Genomic DNA, 21,052 nt, shown 5'->3' on the forward strand with positions numbered 1-21,052 from the left:
ACTTCTTCCTTTTTCTTTTTTTTTTTTTATCTTTTTATACTCAAAATTTTATTTTTTTTGCCATCAATCAAACATTTCATATTTCAAATCATAAATAACCTAACTTTTTAAATACTTACTTCTCATCTTTGATAAATCTAAATGTAAATATTATAATTAAACATACAAATATTAAACTAAATGAATACTATGAATAAAGTATTCAGGTTTAATATACAAATATTATATTTTTTTTAATGTATCAAGAGATAAATTTCTAAAAATTTATTAAAAATTATAATAATGTAAAACAAATGAAGTAAAAGTATATGATATTTGTAATAGAAATACTCTTAGCTCACACAATTTGTAGATGTTATTAAATATAAACACAAGATTAAAGGTTTTTATTATTAAATATTTTGTTAAATATTAAATTATATAAGTGTAAGTAATATCAATAATCAAATAATATTAATAATTTTATACAAAATATTATTTTTGCTGATATAATTATTGAATTATAATTATATATTACTTTATTTATTGTGCATATTTTTTAATTAAACAACTATAAGAATCTAAAAAGAAATTATTATTTGTATATATTTTAAAATTATATATTATATTAAATTTAATATATATGAATAAAATATTAAATAATTTTAGATTAATTTAAAGTTTTATAAATATAAATAAAAACTTATAATATATCTAATGGATAAATTTAAAATAAAATAATACAATTTAAAAATTATTTAATAGTATAATTAAAAAATTATTAATCCAACTTATACAGATATTGAATTTGATCTCAGGAAATTTTTTTGTTATTATTTTAAGATTTAATTTTATAGTAAATACTCGTTCTTATCAATCAAGTTAGCTATACTTATCTATAATAATATTAATGTGTTTCCACAATAATTATCATAGGAAATTTTCTTTAATTTTTAAAATTTTTCAACAATTAATTTTATTATCTGCATTAATTTTTTTATCATTTTATTTTTTTACCTTTCAACATTGTATAATTATTTTAAATCAAATTTTAGAAAATAAAATGATGTATTTTTTTAACTATATATATATATATTATGGAATATATTAATAATAAATGTATATTTTAAATTATTCCCATAAATATATATTATTTTTTAATTTTAGTTATAGAATTTAAATTTTATAGTTAGATTTTCTAAAATTTGCAAATAAATAATTATTAAAAGGAATTAACTTTAAAAATAAATCTTATTCCATATATTAATAATAAAAATATTTATTTACATTCATATAATTAATATTTGCATTTTTTATAAGCTAATTGATATTGATATTTATAATTAAAAAGCTCAAGTTAATAATTGTAATCTTTCTATAAACTCAAAGGTATAGATACTTGTAAATAAATATTTTACTATTGCTACTGTAAAGAAAAATAGTATCGTAAGAAACTCTTAGAGCTTATTTGATTTTATTTTTGAAAATAATTTTTAATATTTAAAAATAAAATGTAGTATAAATTTGTACTATATTTTATTTTTAAAAATTTAAAACTATTTTTAAAAATAAAATCAAACATACTCTTAGTAATTTTTAATTATAATTTTTTTATTATGAATTTGTTATTATCTCTGTGTTTATATATAATTTGATCACAAACTCATTCTTCCCTTTCTCAGTTTCATTAATTTTTAAGTTAACTTATTTCTTTTTACCTGAGTTCCATTCAAAATTAACAGTAAAATAAAAAAATAGTAATATAATTAACTTTAAAACTATTTTTAGTTATGATTATTTTGTGCAATATCAGTTTATACGTTTGAAAAAGAGTTTTAGAAAAAAAGAGAAGAAGGAAAGTATCTTTTAATTTTAAATTAGAAGAGTTATATTTTATTTACAATGATAAATATATAATTAGTATATTAAATTTATGTTAATATAGTAATTTATATTTTTTATTTTAAAAATATTAATTTTAAATATATTTATTTAAAATATAAAATTTATCTTTTTATTTTTCCTAAACAATCTTTTAATTTCTCTATTTGTATATAAATACAATTCTTTAAATATTATCTTACAAAAGTTAATTAACATTATGTTATAATAGTGTGGTAAATTTTATAAAAATGTCAAATTTAAAATGCAGGAAGATACATAATTATTTACCTATAAATAAAATCACATCAGTCATTAAAATTATATAAATAAGGTATTTTTAGAATATTTTGTTAATGCTTAATTTTATTAAATATATTCATTTGAATTTATGTTAATAAAAAATAATAAAAAATAAAATAAATTATTTTTCAAAATTAAACATTAATTTTAAAATCTTAAAAACTAAAATTTTTAAAAGTTTACTATTATAACCAACAAAAATATATTTTATTTTTAATAAAATAAAAATATTTTTTACTAAAATTAAATTAATTATGTTTAAGTAAGATAGAATTGTTATAAATGATAAAATTATTTATTCAAATATTTAACACAAGTATATTTTTATGAATTTGAACTTAATTACTAGTGTTTTTTACATGAAAACTTTAATTATAATTTTGATAAGTAAATATATATTAAAAATTACGAATAACGTATATCTTTGTAACATCATAAATTTTTGTAAAATAGTTTTACGATAGATATTGAATAAAAAAATTGAAGTGCGATGGAGGCAATGTTGCAGCGAAGTGATATGGTTAGAGCGCGTGTGGCGCACACCCCAATAACCAGAAGAGAAAAACATAAGAGAAGCCGCTCTAACTGTTTTGGTCTTACTCGCTCACTCCAACTCCGCACATTGTATGGTCTGAAAGAAACCAATGGCTACTTCCAAGATAGGACTCCGAGTCCCGACTCACCGAGTCACCACCGTCGCCACTCTCTCGTCCGTCGCATTTTCTCCGCCGCCGCATCGTCTCTTCCTCTTCAACTCGCGACGCCCCCTCCGCACTCGCCCCCTCCGAGTCGCCGCCTCCTCCTCCGTGGCCTCGCCAGGTCTCACTCGCCGCAACTACTTTTTCCAATTATCTGTAATTTGGTTATCAAGAATTTGTGTTGATAATGTTTGTTAATGCCTTAACTATCTTCCTTTGCGGTTAAGACATTGGTTTGTTGATTCGTTAATGGATGTGTTGTGAGCCACAAAGGTAAAAATGTGCTGGAGTTTGGAAGATTATTGTGGGTTTTATAGTGAGAAGTTTGGATTATGTGATTGTTGAATTGGCGTCATGGCTTGTCTTTGTGAATAATGGAGTTTGTATTATTATTATTATTATTATTATTATTATTTTAATTTTTTGGTTATTTGGCTAATCCAGTTCTATTAGCCTAAAGCTAGTGCTGACCTCCTGGCAGGTGTTGTTTTAATGATACTGTAAGGTGGTTTTATTTTTTCTCTAATCATAATACTGATGCCTTATTAGTAATACTGAGAATGCAACTATTGGTGGGTTCTGAGTTTGTTCTCAATGTATGTCAATGTAGTACTTGTTATTGGTATTTCTTTTGCTATTGATAGATAAGTAAAATTGACGGTGGCATCTTTTTTCTTCTTGCAGGAAAAGGGGTTGAGAATGTGGTAATTATAGGTTCGGGCCCTGCAGGATACACGGCTGCAATATATGCAGCGCGTGCCAATTTGAAACCTCTCGTGTTTGAGGGGTACCAAGCTGGTGGTGTCCCTGGGGGACAGTTGATGACTACAACTGAAGTGGAGAATTTTCCAGGATTTCCAGATGGCATAACTGGACCTGATCTGATGGACAGGTATTCAAAACTAAAGTGAAATCTTGTTGTAACGCTTTGTAGTTCGTTTTACTCGCATAACCTTTGAGTTCTCACATTTCTACTTATCTAGGATGCGACGGCAAGCTGAGCGCTGGGGAGCAGAATTGTATCAGGAAGATGTTGAAGCTATTGATGTGAAAAGTAGTCCTTTTACTGTACAAAGTAGTGAACGTAAGGTGATATATTCAGTAGCAGCAAGCTGATTTACAATTCCATGATTGCATAGATATTGATGATATCTCTGAAGCTTCAAGGTTTTATCTTTTATTTTAATTGGTTCTTTGAATTTGTGTTGTAATGTTCTTCTTTTATGGATTTAAATTAATGCAAATTGGTAATAGCTTTTATTTAGAAATTAATATATTGAGTTTTTTTGCTTCATAATATGGGTGCTGAAACTCAGTGGAAATATAGATTATCTTCTGAAATTATTGCTATTACTTATCTTCTAGTTGTGTTTCTTTGGAAGAGAAATAGTTGTGGTAGTTACATCTGGTTTTGTTGATTATATTATAATTCAGGTTAAGTCCCATACTGTCATTTTTGCTACCGGAGCTACTGCAAAACGACTAAGGCTACCCCGAGAAGAAGAATTTTGGAGCCGAGGAATTAGTGCTTGTGCAATATGTGATGGAGCATCCCCTCTATTTAAGGGTCAAGTTCTTGCTGTTATTGGAGGGGGCGATACGGCTACAGAAGAAGCATTATACCTGACAAAATATGCTCGCCATGTGCACTTACTTGTACGTCGGGACCAACTCAGGGCTTCCAAAGCTATGCAAGATAGGTGTGTCTGATTAAAATTTCCCAATGCTTTACTGAGGTTGTTAAGGAACAGCTAACTCTGCAATGTATATTAAAATTTGTAATGATCTTGCATGTGAATAATCTGATCCTATCAATTACAATCTATAAATTGAAGTTTCTTAGATAATCACCTACTCGTATACACATAATAATGTAGTAGCGTATACCTTTTAGTCAACTCTCTCTCACTCACACACAAAATCAGAGACACTGTTATTACTCCTGTGGAAAGATAGAGTTTTAACGAAACTTTTTTGGATCAGTCTTTTAAACTCTTTGACTGTCAGTATACCTTTTAGTTTCTCAACTAACTCTCTCTCTCATTCACTCGCTCACAAAAACAGAGACATAGTCATGACTCATTACTCCTGTGGAAAGATAGAGCTTTAAAGAAACTTTTTTGGATCAATCTTTTAAACTATTCGACTGTGGTCTGGTTCTCTATCACGGAAACCTTATATTTGTATTATTAGGTATAATATGTCCTTTATTTACGGCCTCAAGTTTAATTGAGGTTATGCAACTTATAAAATACTGTTTTCTTTATTTTGCTTCATTTTTTAATAAAGATTTCCTTTTTGGGTTATTTTCTTCCATTTCTTTTGCATAATGATCAGTGTTTTTCATCCAATAAGAGAATAAAGGCATTCTTTGCTTATGTCAATAATTTGTATTGGATGTCAACAATAGTTTGTCAGCCTTTTGGCGAACAAGTTCAACTTTCTTTATGACTATAATTAACTTGGAAAACATTTTCTAGATTGAGGTTTGCTTGTGCATTGCTTTATAGTGTTATCTGAAACTATATTTATCCTAAGAACATGGCATGTTTGATCACAGTTATCTTCTTGCTTAAGTTAAACCACACTTCTCACTTGCTATATCCACTCAAAATATATAAACAAGGATGCATTACCTAATCAGTTGCACCCTCTTGCAAAATGCAGCATTGAATAACAAGTGTGGTATTATTGTTTGATGATATTTGTCATTGTGTCTGTAGTTCCTACAGACTTGGAAAATAAATGTATTATGCTATAGTAACATTTTCATGCAGGAAAGAGAAGCAATTTATTTGGGACATGAGGTCTTACATTATTGGCCAAATACTAGAACATATTGAATTTATTGTCAAAATTATCACTCCATAGTGGATTATGAACTCATGCTATGGGATTATATATCTGTATTCTAATACCATCATTAAGTGAGCAAAGTGCATTTACTTTTGTCATGATGAAAATTTCCTGCTTTGTCTTTGACATCGTAGTCAATTTTTCCTTGCTGAACATGAAGATTTTGGATGCTGAAAATATCCAATTAAAAATAAAGCTTTAATTGGTCCAAAACTTAAAAAGTGTTTTAAAGAAGAAATTAAAGTGAACCTTCTTTTGGGCATTTTGAGCATTCTCTAGACTCTAGATACACAACAAGTTGCTTAACGCTGTTATTTTGTATTGGAAAGAGAAAAAAACAAAGCTTCTATTATTATCTTCTTTTGTTGTCTTCCTTTTTACTTTGTGTTTAGGTGGAGATTTTCTTTATGATGGTGAATTATCTACTAATAAACATTTTTGTATGTGAGTTTTCAACTCCCTGAATGTTTGTTTAACAGGTTGATTATCACGAATGTTTCAGAGTGTTTGACAATCCCAATGTCACTGTGCACTTCAGTACAGAGGCTGTGGACCTTGTAAGCAACACAAAAGGACAGATGTCTGGCATTTTAGTTCGAAATGTTGATAATGGGGAGGAATCCGTGCTTGAGGCAAAAGGTCTATTTTATGGCATAGGGCATTCACCAAATACCCAACTGTTAAAAGGACAAGTTGAACTTGACCCCTCTGGCTATGTACAAGTTCAGGAGGGCACTGCAAGAACCTCAGTTGAAGGTGTATTTGCTGCTGGAGATGTGCAGGTAACCTATTCCATGCCTTCTGCTTGTGCAGTTGATTGTTCTAGCAGATTAAAATCAGCACTATAATGTCTACAATAATGTACAACTTCTTATTAATATATATTGTGCCATTTTGTTTTTAGCAATCATTGGAATAGCACAATAGCATCATTTAGTCCATGTAGCCAACTCCACGTAATGAGATAAGACTTTGTTGTACTATTTGTTTGTGTCATCTTCATTTAAACTTATTGAAATGTCATTTTAGCGGTAGAATTTGGACCCTTATCCTTCTTAATTCAATTACAATTGCTGTTAGTATTTACACTGAGCATATGACTCTGAACTATGCAAATTTATTGAAAGTTTGTTGTTTCAATTTATCTTAGAATTTGATGTTGCCTTGTATGAAAAATGCAATTAATTCAATTACAATTTCTGCTAATATTTGTGTTGAGCATATGACTCTGAACTATGCAAATTTATGATTGTCTGAATTTACCTTGGGATTTGATATTACCCTGTTTGAAGAAAAGAAGTAACTGTTGGAACTTGTAAGTATCTTTATAAAGATTATTTCTTATTCTCATAGGACCACGAATGGAGGCAAGCCATAACTGCTGCTGGATCTGGATGCATTGCTGCTTTATCAGTTGAGAGATATCTTGTGAGCAACAATCTTCTTATTGAATTCCATCAGGTATTTGACTTGAAAGAACTCCAATTTTATTTTCCTTTATTGTCCTTTTGGTATATAACACTGCAGAATCATTTGTTATATATTTATTATTCATGTTCTTAATTCTTTTACATTCCTTTGAAGATATATGCAATTTTAGCAAGATTTGTTTGTAAAACTTATTTTTTCCATAAATTGGATAAATTTACAAAATAAAGATAGTGTATTTATGATTCTATGTATATTTGATAACGAAGTTAATCATACAATCTACTTTACCAAGTTCCTTAAAATTTTGTTAATAGAATGGGACTGAAATTGATGTGAAGTAAAGGAATCTTTATTGATAAAATAATCTCTGAATTGGTATCAACTCAATGCTGAACAAATATCAATAGCAGTGTAGAACATAGCACAGCACTCCTCTCCCAGGTATTCATGAGACCTGGTCACCTGGACCCCTCTCCCTTCCAAAACTATCAACACCCTCCAATTACTCTCCTAGGTGCCTTACTCTCTGTACATTAGCAACTGTTTACTAAAAAGTTGCTACAGCTATTCTGTTACTTCTATTAATAACAGCTTAAGGTTCTAATTCCCTGCAGTCCCTCTTATTCTTCCCAATGTAGGATATCCTCATTGGAGATCTGTTAACATTTTTTAGGTGGGAAATGTTAATAGTGGTTCTCAGTTGGCTTTTGAGCTGAAATAAATTGGAATGGGATTATTGTCTATGAGCAATGTTACTGGCTTCTCTCACCTCATCAGCATGCAATTGACTCCTAATATATGTATCTAGTGATACGCGGCTGTCTCTCTTTTGGCCATAAGTGTTTTAAGTTAAACTCTTATAGCTGGAATCATGCTGGTGCTAGTAAATAGTAATATACTAAATAGTTATTACTAATAATAAGGAATTTACTTTAAATTAAATTAGGTGGTTTACAGCTTCATGCAATATATTCCAATATGAATCTCAACCTTCCAATTTAATTACTTGTAACAGCCCAAAACTGAAGAGGTTAAGAAGGAACTAACAGACAGGGATGTTCAAGAGGGCTTTGACATTACACTAACAAAGCATAAGGGTCAGGTATTAAGTCATCGCATTTATTATGTTCAATTACTTTCTTTTTTATTTAATTCTTTGGTCTGTATTATATTATATTTCTTCTCTGGTGTGATTTCCTCTTTACAGTATGCTCTACGAAAATTGTACCACGAGAGTCCAAGGCTTATATGTGTATTATATACATCACCAACGTGCGGTCCATGTAGGACTCTGAAGCCAATCCTTAGTAAGGTATGTGAGAAAAGGGAAATTTATGTTAATGTCATGATCCTGTAGTTACCATCAGCCCGTGACATGAATAAATAAGCACTTACTAGGAATGATTACGCAATTTTGTCTTAACGTGGTGGTCTTGCAATATAGCTCAGAAACTTTTTCCATAACAAAAAAGGAAAGAAAAATCAACTACACTGCATGATGCATTGAGATGAATGCACATCATTATGATTTTCTTAATAAACACTCTAATAGAAGAGAAAGAAGAAAGACCTAACAGAAGCAAATAAGATATCCTTAAAAGATGTCAAGGAACGTAAAAGCCAAACCTTTTTGAATGTCAATAGAGAAAAGCCACTCTAACATAGATATTAGCTAATAAACAAAATGAAGCTAAGAAGATTGTTTTGTAATCTTCAAGTGGAAGGTATAAATCTGATAAGAATCTTGAGAAAACCACACCACCAAAGCTAGTTGTTGTAGTTACAGAGTTCAAGGTTTTATATGTAGGATTGGTCTGTCAAAAGTCAAAACCTCTGCTTGAATTACACCAATATGGTCTTTTCTTAACTTGGTTTATTCCGTGTCAGCTTTCTAAATTGCACTTTAGCAATGCCAATGACAGAAATTCAGTTAATTTATGTCAATGTGTACCGATCAATCAAATATGATAATCTTTAGTCCATCCGCTTGTGAGAAAGGTTCTCCCTTTAGAATGTGAACAGTTCTACCAAGATGTTTAGTATTCTCAATATCACTTGCACAGCTGTCAGTTTTGTACTTTGCTGAAGTTATTTCGTATTAACATGTATTTACATACAAGAACGCCATAGTAAAAATCAACTTTCTGTGTGCTCATCCTGAGAGTAGCCAGATGATATTGCTTGAAGTGTGATACTGGCAATAGTGATTTTTAAGAGAATAGCAGTAATACTGATAAGCATAGGAACTAAATAAAAGTACTTTCCATTCCATGTATATTGTCTTCTATTTTCAACCTTGAACAGTAAATGATTTTATTAATATTTTCTAAAACATATCCCATTACAGGTGATCGATGAATTTGATCAGAATGTACATTTTGTTGAAATTGATATAGAGGAAGATCCAGAAATAGCAGAAGCGGCTGGAATAATGGGTACTCCATGTGTGCAGTATTTTAAAAACAAGGAGATGCTCAAGTAAGCAAATATTTGATCTTCCCCCTTCTATTATTTATCATCTATACTAAATATATGATTCAGGATTCAGGCTTGTTTTTATATTATGTTATCCCCAAGACATGAGAGAACAGGATCCTATCTCATCCCATCCTATCGTATTTTCGATGTTTATTTAAATAACAGGATATGATAAGTCTGTTCTTATAAGCTTATGTTATCCTTTTCTCTAATTAAACTTTGTCCTGTGGGGGGAGGGGACTGGGTTACAAATAGATAAGATAGGATAACACATTGTATTCGGTTCATTATCTTGATATGTATTAAATATAAAATAAGAGTCTATACTACTCTTATTCTATCATGTTTTTATCCAATTCTCATAACCTATCATTTTCTTTCCTATTATGTTCACCAAATGAACCTTAATAGCTATTGATGTTAGGTGCCATCTTTAATATTTAGAGACTGAGTGGCCACTGTAATGGACTTCCTTCAAGGATATTCTTGCTAGTTCTTGACTGTTGGTGGTTGGTTGTACACTGTTTTTGCAGGACTGTCTCAGGAGTCAAAATGAAGAGAGAATACAGAGAATTCATTGACGCAAATAAATAGAAGTATTTAGAAACATTCAAGGGTGACACTCGAATTGTGTGATTCAATTTTGTTTTCCATTTTAGCCAGCTGAATAGCGCTGTCAATTTTGACAACTATTCCTTGAACTTAATAGCAACTTTATAGATTGTACATGTAGAGCTACCAGTCACTATTATTTTGATTGTTAAATATTACATGTTTCTTATTTAAATTCAGCAAGTCTCAACTACGAACTTCTCGTAGACAACATTGTGGTGGGGAAAATGTAACCCTCATCCAAGCTCAAATGTCTTCTTATTTATTATTTTTGGATATTCGAATTGATAAGATTCTATCAAATTTAATGTATCCTATCATGCATTTGTTTATTATCATGACAGTATATGTCAGCATAGACTGATACCTGACCTCACGTTAAATAAGATTTTCTACCTATATGGTCAGCGAAACAAATGATTGTTTTAATGTCCATGTATCATGATTTTTATTTGCATATATTTGGATACATGGTCGTTAAAGTTGAATATTAGCAAAAATACATACAATATAGTATCTGATAGGTGAAGTTAATGAATTTAATCTCTTTCTAGACTCTTATTATGCGTTTGTTTGATATCACGTTACATTTTGACGTTAACTTGTAAGCTATATTTATTGTAGCATCCAGTTGACGCAAGTTTATTTTACGTTTAACGCTGTTCTGAACACCCACTCAATTGTGTATTAGGATTCTACACAGATTATTTTTGGAACTTTAGATTAAATTTTTCGTGTTTCTTATCCCCTAAGATTTATTATTATTTATAAGAGTTCTGTTAACTAGTTTTTATTTTTTAAAATATTGGTTATAAATAAATTTTTTTATTAAAATTTATATTAAAAGTACAACAAAACATTATGAAAGGTCAGTACATCATTACATTTTAAAATAAAAATATTTACTTTCAATTTCTTAATCAATGTCTAAGATCATATTTAACTATGTTTAGAGGTGTTTACTGAAACAATAAGAAGTCTTACATCAATAGGGTGTAGGAATCAAAGAGTATATAAGTAAGCTTCAAGTTTAAATTGTCCAAAACACTCTAGACAAGTCAGCCAAACTTAATTTCAATAACTTTCCTTTCGAACTCAAATTAAAAAACAAAATTAGTAAGCTATCCAATATTTTAAAAAAATTTATATACATATATATATATACAGTGACGGATCCAGAATTTTTAGGTTGTAGGGGTAATATGTACAAATTTTATAGCATTAAAAATATAACATAATATTTAAAAGTAAAAATACACATCATAATTGTTCTATGTAATAAAACTGGGTGGCATTAAAGTAATTTTAATAAAATTTGGAGGCAATTCTTCAATGTAATAAAAAGTGATTGACGTATGTTTCTGTGACAGTGTGAGGACAAATAAAATATTAGAAGAGACATTAATATATATATATATATATATATATATATATAAATTGTGACATAAAAAAAATTAAGAAAAAAGAACACAAACCCAAACTAGTGACCCCCAAATCTTAAAGATACAAGTCCAAGCAAAACAAAATGATAAAAAATATATGTCACAATTACATTTAAACTACTTGAACTTGAAGAAGCATGTTAATTAACAAAAGTTTCATGTTAGTGGTTTAATAACAAAATTTTAATACTTTCCTCTTAGTTTTTTTTTTTTAAATAAAAAAGTAACATAACAAGTAGTTTTGCTTTTACAAGTAACTCTTAAAAGTGGTTGTTTATAAAAATTTGTTATAGAAAGATGCACAAAAAGAGTTTATTTTTATTCTTTCTCATATATGTTGCTCAGTTGTGCATACTTTAACATACTATTTGGCTGAAAAAAAAATAGAATGGATAGAAAAAAATTTTCTTAGTCTTTATATGTTTGATTCAATATTTTAGAAAAAGAAAGAAGGGAGGGAGTCAAGATCCTTACTCCATATGTGGAAGGATTTAGAAGGGAGATGTATTTTAAATTAATAAAAAATAATATTTTAAATTTAATGTGTATTTATAACAATTTTAAATATATAATAATAGATTTTTTTTATTTTCCTTTTTCTTGTGAATTAAATAATATCTCTCTCCTCCTTTATTTCACCTCTATTTCTTCCAAACCTGCATTTGAACCAACTAATGCCTGACCTGTAGTTAATACTTTCCTATATATAGTTCACTATATAACTTGAAATGCATGAATGCAAAAGGTGGATAATAAATTATCCCACAAGGGATCTAAAGAGAGAGAAAAACAATTTTTCTTAATATTCCAATCACTTTTTTTAATAAGCATTAATTTAAATAAACCAATAAATGCTTATTATTCTTCCGTAGTAAAGAAAATTTTAATAAGAAAAGATACAATAAAAAATAGATAAAAATAAGATATAATAAGAAATTGATAAGCTTCTATTATCTATCCCTTTTTTTATGTACATTAAGATAGCAAAATAAATATTATTAAAAATTAAAATATTTTATGTACATGTACTATTAAAATTTGATATTAAATTATTATAATTTAATTCAATATTTCAATTATTTTAGGTAAAAAATTATAAATAGAACAAAAAAATTTAAATATATTTTTTGAAATGATTAAAATATTTTTTTTACAATTGTTTTTAAAAAAATATGCTTTTCTTTAAAAAATTTTAAATATATATATATATATATATATTTTAAAAATGTTCAATATAATTTTTATAAAAATTTTAAAATTATATATTTTTAAAATAATTATTCTTTATAAAATATTAAAAAGGGAATAAAATATGAGTAAAAATGTAATAGAAAAGTAGAAAACATACTCTGATAGTTCTTAACCCATCACTTTAAGGATAAGATTTGAACTATAACGATAAAATTAGATAACTTAGCTAGATAAATTATCATATTTTGTTAAATGTTAAGATCCAATTGTAAAGTTCTAATGTAAGATTATAAGGCCTTACTCTCTCTAACTATAATAGTTAGTTTTTGTGTGATTTTCTCAAAGTTCTTATTAATTTAATCAACAAACAATAAGATATGATAAAATAAAGTATTTTATCTTATCATCTTATCTTGTTTATTAAATGAACCCTAAGATAACTATGATTGGAATTCATTTTCTTTTGAAATGTGTTTAGAATGAGTTATTTTGCATAAAAAATATAATTTTCTGTCTTTTTAATTGTTTTTTAGTGGAAAGAAAAGAAAAAAAAATGAGAATGTGTCTCGTAATTTTAATTTCACTCTACTCTTGCAATGAAAATTGGTGTGAGAAGGAGGTTTGAATTTTTTAGTATATTTTAATGCTAAATAATTTTTTTAAATAAAAAAATAGTATACAACATTATTTTTTAAAAGTTTTAATTTTTTATTAGAAAAATATTTTTATATTATTAATTTATTTATTGTCACTTTAAAAGAATCGTTTTTATTTCTTCCATTTCTACCGATCTAAACAATATATACATTTTTTTAATCTATTTCAACTCTATTTTTTAGCTTTACATTTGTTTCCTTCGTATTTGTTTATTCACAATTTCATCCCATTATTTAAACAAAATCTTAAAATATACAAGAGAAAGTTTTAAAAGGAAGGTAAATATTTATAAGAATTAAATATATATTTAATTTTTTCTTTTAATATATTGCATTTTTTAAGTTGGCTAAATATGCTTCAAGGTAATGTGTGTTATGTTTGTGCTAACCTAAGAATTAGTTTGGTTTTGATTGCGGTTCATGTATTATTTATTTATGAATTCATGTGTTATATTAAAATCCTTGCTGTTAGAAAGTGGATATGCTTTAAAGGCATTTTAATAACATTCAATATTATGGTTATGCTGATATAATTTGCAAATATAATTATACATAAATGCACTCTTGCAAACCCAAACTCAAGTCCCACTTGAGAAGAAAATGTTGTTGACATCAAGAAGCAAAATTCAAAGTAACCAAAGAAAACACACATAAACACAAACTACAGAAAGAGGAAAAGGAAACCAAATCTTTGGAATCCTAAGCTGACAAAGGATACAGGGATTGGTGTCTGCTCGTAGAAATATATAATTTTCATCCTAAATAAGGTTCTTTTGAATAAAATGTCTTGGAGAGTCCTTATGGTGTGTGTAATAATGGTGAAGTTCTCACCAAATATTCAGATTCATGTCCACTAATTAGGTTATTCTTGAAGTGACCCATGTGGTCAATTCACACTATGTGAAACCTCTTAATGAATCATTGTCACCCCCATTATCAAGACACTATCACTTATCAATACATTACTGTTTACAAATATCCCCAGTCACTTCCCAGAAAACCTATCACAATCTATACTCCATTTTGTTTGCCATTATTAACATTAATAACTCTTTAAGTTAGGTTATTGGCACTTTCCAATTCTAATTCTCTATTCACTTTATACACCATCAACTTTTTTTTTTTTAATTTTAAGTTTCTAATTTTCTATCATCTCGAATCTTACTTAATTATATTATTATATATCTACTCTTCTTATTCTATATTATTATTTTAAATGTTCGAGATATTAATAATTTGTAAAGCTTCTCAATTTTAATATGTGAAGTATATATCCGTTCCATGTGTTAGGTATATAGTCTCACGGGTTATTCGTCAGATCTCAGAGTTTATCTCTATTATCATTAATCCTAAACAAAATAAAAACTTATATATATGTGTGCGGAATCTGTGCTGAACGTTAAGATGTTTTATATTGATTAAAGATATAGTTAAAATAGTTATTAGATTTGGATAATTCTTTAGTTAGGTTTCAGAATTTATCTAATTTTGATATTAAGTTACATGCAAAAGTTTTGTTTTGTAAACTTTATATACCATATATTCAATCTTAATAATACAAAAATGCATTAAAATATCTGTTAAAATGTTAGGTATAATTAGGAACATGATTAAGATATTGTTTATAAAACTATTGAGCTAAATTTGAAAAGTAAATTAAACTGAAAATCTTTCTAATGCTCAACAAAAGAGAGAGAAGATTGAATATGTGCAATATCTATATTACTTTCTGCTGTTTGGCTCAACGAATTACAATCGAAAATTTGGCATGTGTACAAGTTGCTTAGCTGTGATCTTTAACACATTCGACACAGCTAAATGTCTGAATCATCACCGCAACATTGACCAATATTTTCTTTGCCATGTGGTAATGTTACCCCTTATCAACAACGCAACTTGTCTCCAACAGTTCTTGCCCACTGATATCACACTCAAAGCAAGTTTGAAATTGTGCTATTTTTGCTCCTCAAATCTCATCAAATATTTCCGACAAGACAACCTTTCTATTTATCACTTTTGATATAATAAATACTCAAAGAGATTATAATGAAATTTAAAATACTTCATTATACTATCGTATATCCTGTTGAATTTTGAGACACATGAATCTCTCTTTTTTAACATCAAATTCTAGAAGTGGTTACTTCTCATGATCTATTTGTCACAAGCCGAGGAACAAAATTTTCCCTTGAATATATATATTTTCTTTTTTTACGGCATTAAAATCCTTGAGTTTTAACCATGTTATAGATCCTATTCTTTACGTACTCTTAATTCTTTCTTAGTAAACTTTTTTTTATTCTTTTATGTCTCACACACACGTACTCACTTTAACTCTCAAACCAAGTTTGACAACATAGAGTATTTAACAAAATCTACAGCAATGTACACTAGCCATATGCATAAAGATAAGGAGTTCAATGAGTAAATATTTTTAGATTAATCCTTATCGGTTATAAATATGTTGACAATGTTAGACAAAAGGATTAAAATATAAAAATATTTGTATATAGACTAAATTATAAACTTTTAATTATATAGAATAATTTATAAATAAATTTCAATTGTAAGAATTAGACGTGTATTCTAGTTAGGAATTAAAAAAAATGTTAAACTTATTTTTAAAAATTAATAAATGAAGTACCAAATAATAAAATCATAAAATTTAAATGATTAAAATTTATATCTTTAAGGGAACTTATATTTGATATAATTTCATTTTACAAAGATAGTAAATAGTTTTTATTACAAAAATTCTATAAAAATTATAATAAAAGTATTAATACTTCGATACTCTATTCATTTATTTGAACGTATAGTAAAAGATAAAAACATAAAATAAAAAATATTAACTTTAATTTTTAGGATTATATTTATGCAATTAATTATAATAATTTTATTAAAAGAACAATTATTAATTATACTTTATAACTTTTACAAAGTAAATACATTCTTTTCTTAAAAAAGTTACATTTAGGTGTTGGAACTCCGCTCTAAAAACTATAGTTAATAAAATATTATAAAATAATTTTTTTATTATTCTGTATTCTAAAATTAAAATAATATTGTAATAAAAAAATTTCTTAATTAAATTTGATGTTTGATATGTTTTAGAAAAATTATAATTAGTTAAAATACAAATTTGATTTCTATAGTTTAGACTTATTTACATATTAATTCTAAACTTAAAATTTTATGTTTTAATTTTTATATAAATATTTATATAAAAAAATTATAATTATTTTATACATAGGCAACATTAAACAGATGTGTATAGAGACAATTTATAATTTATTCTTATTATTTGAAAAATATAAAGAAAATTAAGACTTCTTAATTCAATAATTAAAATTTATTAAGAAAATGTTGCCGGAATTAGAATTATTCTTTGTTGAATATAAGCTCAGAAATTTTGGGTCGTATTATTCTATATATAGTAGTGACATATAAATTGAAATCTTATCGATATCTGATACATTGTGTGGCACAAAGGTGACATTCTTCCACATATGCTGGAAATTACATCATCCAGCATCAGAATGTGCTCCTCCCACTTTCAACCATTTCCATTGGGGTTTGAGTGATTACAGAATGAGTCACACTCATGAGTTAAATCAAAATCTTCTTTTGTTGCTTCATTGTTAGCCAATGTGATGAAGATTCTTTTCTTAATTAGTATTTTTTTGTTTCCTTTAATAATTTATTTCAAATTTTCATTTTGTTATACTTTAATTATTTTAAATTTGGTGAGATAAAAGATTAGAGATAAAATACATGAGAAAGATAAAAAAAATAAATAAATTTTTGTTTATCTAATTAATTCTAATTCATGCAAAAATTGAATAATAAGTCTCATTTTTGTTTAAACGAATTTAGTCTGCTTAAATAAATATCAATTTTTTTTATAAAAATTGTAAGACTATAGAAGGAAAGCGAGTAAGAATATATAAGGTTAGGAGTGTAAGACTAAGACTAGAAGAGGAGGTCCTAGGAAAAGAGGAAATGAAATACTAAAATCGAAAGGAACAGAGAAGGAAAGAGAAGGAAAGAGCATAGCAGGTGAGGGAGTTTGTGGGGAAAAGGGAGGAAGGGAGCTGGAAAGGGAGAAAGAGTAGATGAGGGAAAGGATTTGAGTGGAGGGAGACAGAGAAGGAACATCGGGAGAGAGAAGAGAAAATTTTTATTTTTTTGAAATAAAAATAAAATTAGACCTTTTAATTTTAGCATGAATTAAAATAAATTCATATTCTTTTAATTTGCGTGAGATTTAAATTGTGAACTAAATGATGTTGTTACCCTTTTCAAATGCTATATATTTTTGAAGAATCAAAATTACATATATTTTTTAGGCACTGCTTACAAAAACCAACAAATTACATGTATAATAATATTGCAAAGCTTGAATTTAGAGTATAACATAAATACATGTTTCCTTTAATAATTTATTTTAGTTTTCCACTTCATTACATTTCAAATATGTAGTAGAGACACTTTTTAACTCTAATAAAAAGAATTATAATTTATAATTTAAGATTTTATTTATTTTATATAAAATCATATTATAATTTTGATATAAAATGATTTAATATATTATTAAAAATTTTAAGTTTTAAATATGTCATTTAAATTTTTTTTTAAAACTCAAGCTTGATATATTTAATTAATTAAACATTTTAAAAAATTTAAACTAAACATATTATTTAAATAGGTCAAAATAAATTAAGTCTTAAAAAGGTTAAATTAAGGCTTCTGTTCTACTTATTTCTACTTCTATTGATAGGGGAAAGTGGGTGGGGGAGAGATAAAGAGTCTAAGTGAAAGTAGATGAATAGATTGAGGGAAGGAGATTGGGTGGAGGGAGAGAAAAAACTCAAAGCGAGAAAGAGAAAGAAGTTACGAGAGAAAAGATGAAATTTTCATTTTTCTTAAACAAACATCATTCACTTAAATAAAAATAAAACTAGAGACAGAGCAAATTCATATTTTTTTAAATTTTTTTGAACTTCAAGAATCAAAATTATATATATTTTTTAGGCACTGCTCGTAGAAACTAACATATATAAACAGTTATGACGACAGAGCAAATTCATACTTGAATTTGGAGTAGGGTAGTGCACTAGACAATCTATATTAAAAAATTTTAACAGTAATTTCTTGAGTTACCCATTATTATTATTATTTATTACTAGAGTAGGAAAACACACTGTATTGGATTTTAATAATTGTCAATTATACTTTATTAACCTTTTTAAATTATTCACACTTCATCTATTTTAGAAAATTTACATTAAAACAAGCGAAGCGCTTTGAGTAAAACATATCACTTTGGCTACAATTTTTACAAATATTTTAAATATAAATGAGATTCATTTGTGTCACCTTAATATCCCACGTGAGACCTGGACAATAACATGGACAATAATAATAAATTTACACTTATACTCTCTTAAGTTTAATAAATATATAAAATTAGGGATAAACTTGTATGAAACCTCAAATGTTAATTGTAAAAATAATAATAATACAACACAAGAGTATTGTAATCCGTTTGTTGCAGGCCACGAACGAAGCTTGATCGAGAGTATTATTAATATTTATTTATAAATCTTGTGGACAGCGTTGCCTGCACGACCACAAGTAGTCAAACACGCCACCAATACACTCACAATTACCAAAAACTCACTTGTCTATAATTATATGCACTGTGTCCACGCAAAATTTATTAATATAAAATTACTATTCCTTTTATTTAAGTCCTTATTTATTTTCATATTGAAAAATTATTATTTTTTATTTTATAATCTTATAATTCAAATTAATTCCAATTAGTTTAGTTGAACGGTTCAAAATTAATCATATTAAAATCATGAAATCAATTCAAACTATACGACTATTTACCAAAAACTATCATTAATTAGTTTTTCATACAAGTAAATGCAATAACCTGCCTTAAACATCACAAGAAAAGTATATATATATGATCTGAAAATAAATCACATATCCTTTCATCTTTATATATATGGACAAAAATATAAAGATAAAAACAAAAAAAGCAAACAAGTGATCATCCCTAAACATTACATCAATCTTAATTAGAATCCCCTATTTTGATAAAACCATTTTCAAACAACAAAGTCTTATGAGTATTCTATTTCTAAAGAATTTTCACATGAATCATATTCTCAACAGAAAAATACTAAGTTCAGGTCCTCCATTACCATCAGGATTCAACATATAAAACGCCTCCGAGTCACGGCTTCCAACGACTCGTTCAAACCTTGCCCTCATGTACATCAACTCGCCCTCCGATCCGCCGCCACCTTTCCTACTTTCATCCCCGTCCTCCAGCAGCGGGATCACCCCGGCACCCACCGACACGCTCTGCACGGTGCTCAGCACGTGCCAGTCAAGGTCCCCGCACGTGCGGGACACCGCATACCCACACTTCCTTCCGTTGCAATACATAGTCCAATTAGGCTCTTGGAAGAGTCTCTTGTGCCGGCCACCGTGTGCAGTGGCAGGCACTTTCTGGCACTCCAGCGCAATGCGCACTAGGCCGGAGGACATCTCCTTCACTAAGGAGGAGGTGGACATGGCGAGTTCGAGGAGGAGGAGAGGCTCGGCGCGAGAGTCCAGCTGGACAGCGAAGGATATGTGGCCGCGGCGGTGGCCGAAGAGGGTTCCGGTGACTTTTCTGCCGAGGGAAGGGGTTATGGAGAGGTGGGAAGGGATGGTGAGCCACTTGCATGTTGGGATGATCGTTGGAAAAGTGAAGATATTAAGGAACGAACGTATGAGAGAAGATAGCTTGTTTGGTTGTGTTAGTTTTGTTTGTTGGTTGTGCAAGTTTGAGACCGAAGGTGAAGATCCTCGTCGTATGAGGAGTTTGTCGGATACATCATCGGATTCGGAAGCACGATATAAGACTTGATGTGTTAGGTTTGAAGGGATGATTCTTCTATTGCTTCTTGTTGTTGTGGTGCTAGCACTTGAGCTTCTTTGGAAGATTTGTTGTTGTTTCATGCTAACAAAGTAAGAAAATACAAGAGAAAGAGAAAGAGAGGGTTGGAGTAATCAGAATAGAGGGTGTGATGTGTGAAGAGTAAGATTGTGATTCAAGGTTGGAACATGAAGAGAGAGAGATGAAAGGGACCGACAAAGTGATTATGGTGTTGGGAGAGGGGAGGAATATAAAGGGAGGGTGTGGAGGCATGTGCTTCTAATGATCATCATTTGTTGGACTTTTGTTTTTGGGAATGGTCCTACATTGCTAACAAGTATCAACAACCATCATCTCTGTTCCTTTTCTGCTTCATTCACCCGAGGCCTAACTAATGCCCTTTATTGCTTCTCACCCTTCCTTTCCTCTCTGGGTCCACTCTCCCTAGTTCATCACAAACCTTTCTACACATACATTTTATTTTTTATTATTTTTCTTAATATCTATTCCCAGTCCTTACTTTACATTTTTAAAGGAACTGTTACCATATTTTTTAAATTTGACTTTTTAAATAATCAAAAGTGA

At 28.3% G+C, this 21,052-nt stretch overlaps 2 protein-coding genes across 2 annotated transcripts; one reads left to right on the top strand and one right to left on the bottom strand.

Annotated features, from left to right (window-relative positions):
• Positions 1–2,664: 2,664 nt before the first annotated feature.
• LOC113871210 (NADPH-dependent thioredoxin reductase 3) lies at positions 2,665–10,644 on the top strand. Its single transcript, XM_027508141.1, has 10 exons — positions 2,665–2,982; positions 3,546–3,753; positions 3,845–3,950; positions 4,296–4,561; positions 6,220–6,499; positions 7,071–7,178; positions 8,164–8,250; positions 8,356–8,460; positions 9,496–9,626; positions 10,160–10,644. Exons 1-10 carry the CDS (start codon positions 2,808–2,810, stop codon positions 10,218–10,220), a joined length of 1,527 nt encoding a protein of 508 aa, XP_027363942.1. The 5' UTR covers positions 2,665–2,807; the 3' UTR covers positions 10,221–10,644.
• Positions 10,645–19,701: 9,057 nt separating this feature from the next.
• On the bottom strand, positions 19,702–20,550 carry LOC113871429 (protein MIZU-KUSSEI 1). Its single transcript, XM_027508525.1, has one exon. It carries the CDS (start codon positions 20,548–20,550, stop codon positions 19,702–19,704), a length of 849 nt encoding a protein of 282 aa, XP_027364326.1.
• Positions 20,551–21,052: the final 502 nt, after the last annotated feature.

Source organism: Abrus precatorius, unplaced genomic scaffold (assembly GCF_003935025.1).
Source record: "Abrus precatorius isolate BTA unplaced genomic scaffold, Abrus_2018 Scaffold7, whole genome shotgun sequence".
In the NCBI taxonomy this organism is placed as follows: Eukaryota; Viridiplantae; Streptophyta; class Magnoliopsida; order Fabales; family Fabaceae; genus Abrus; species Abrus precatorius.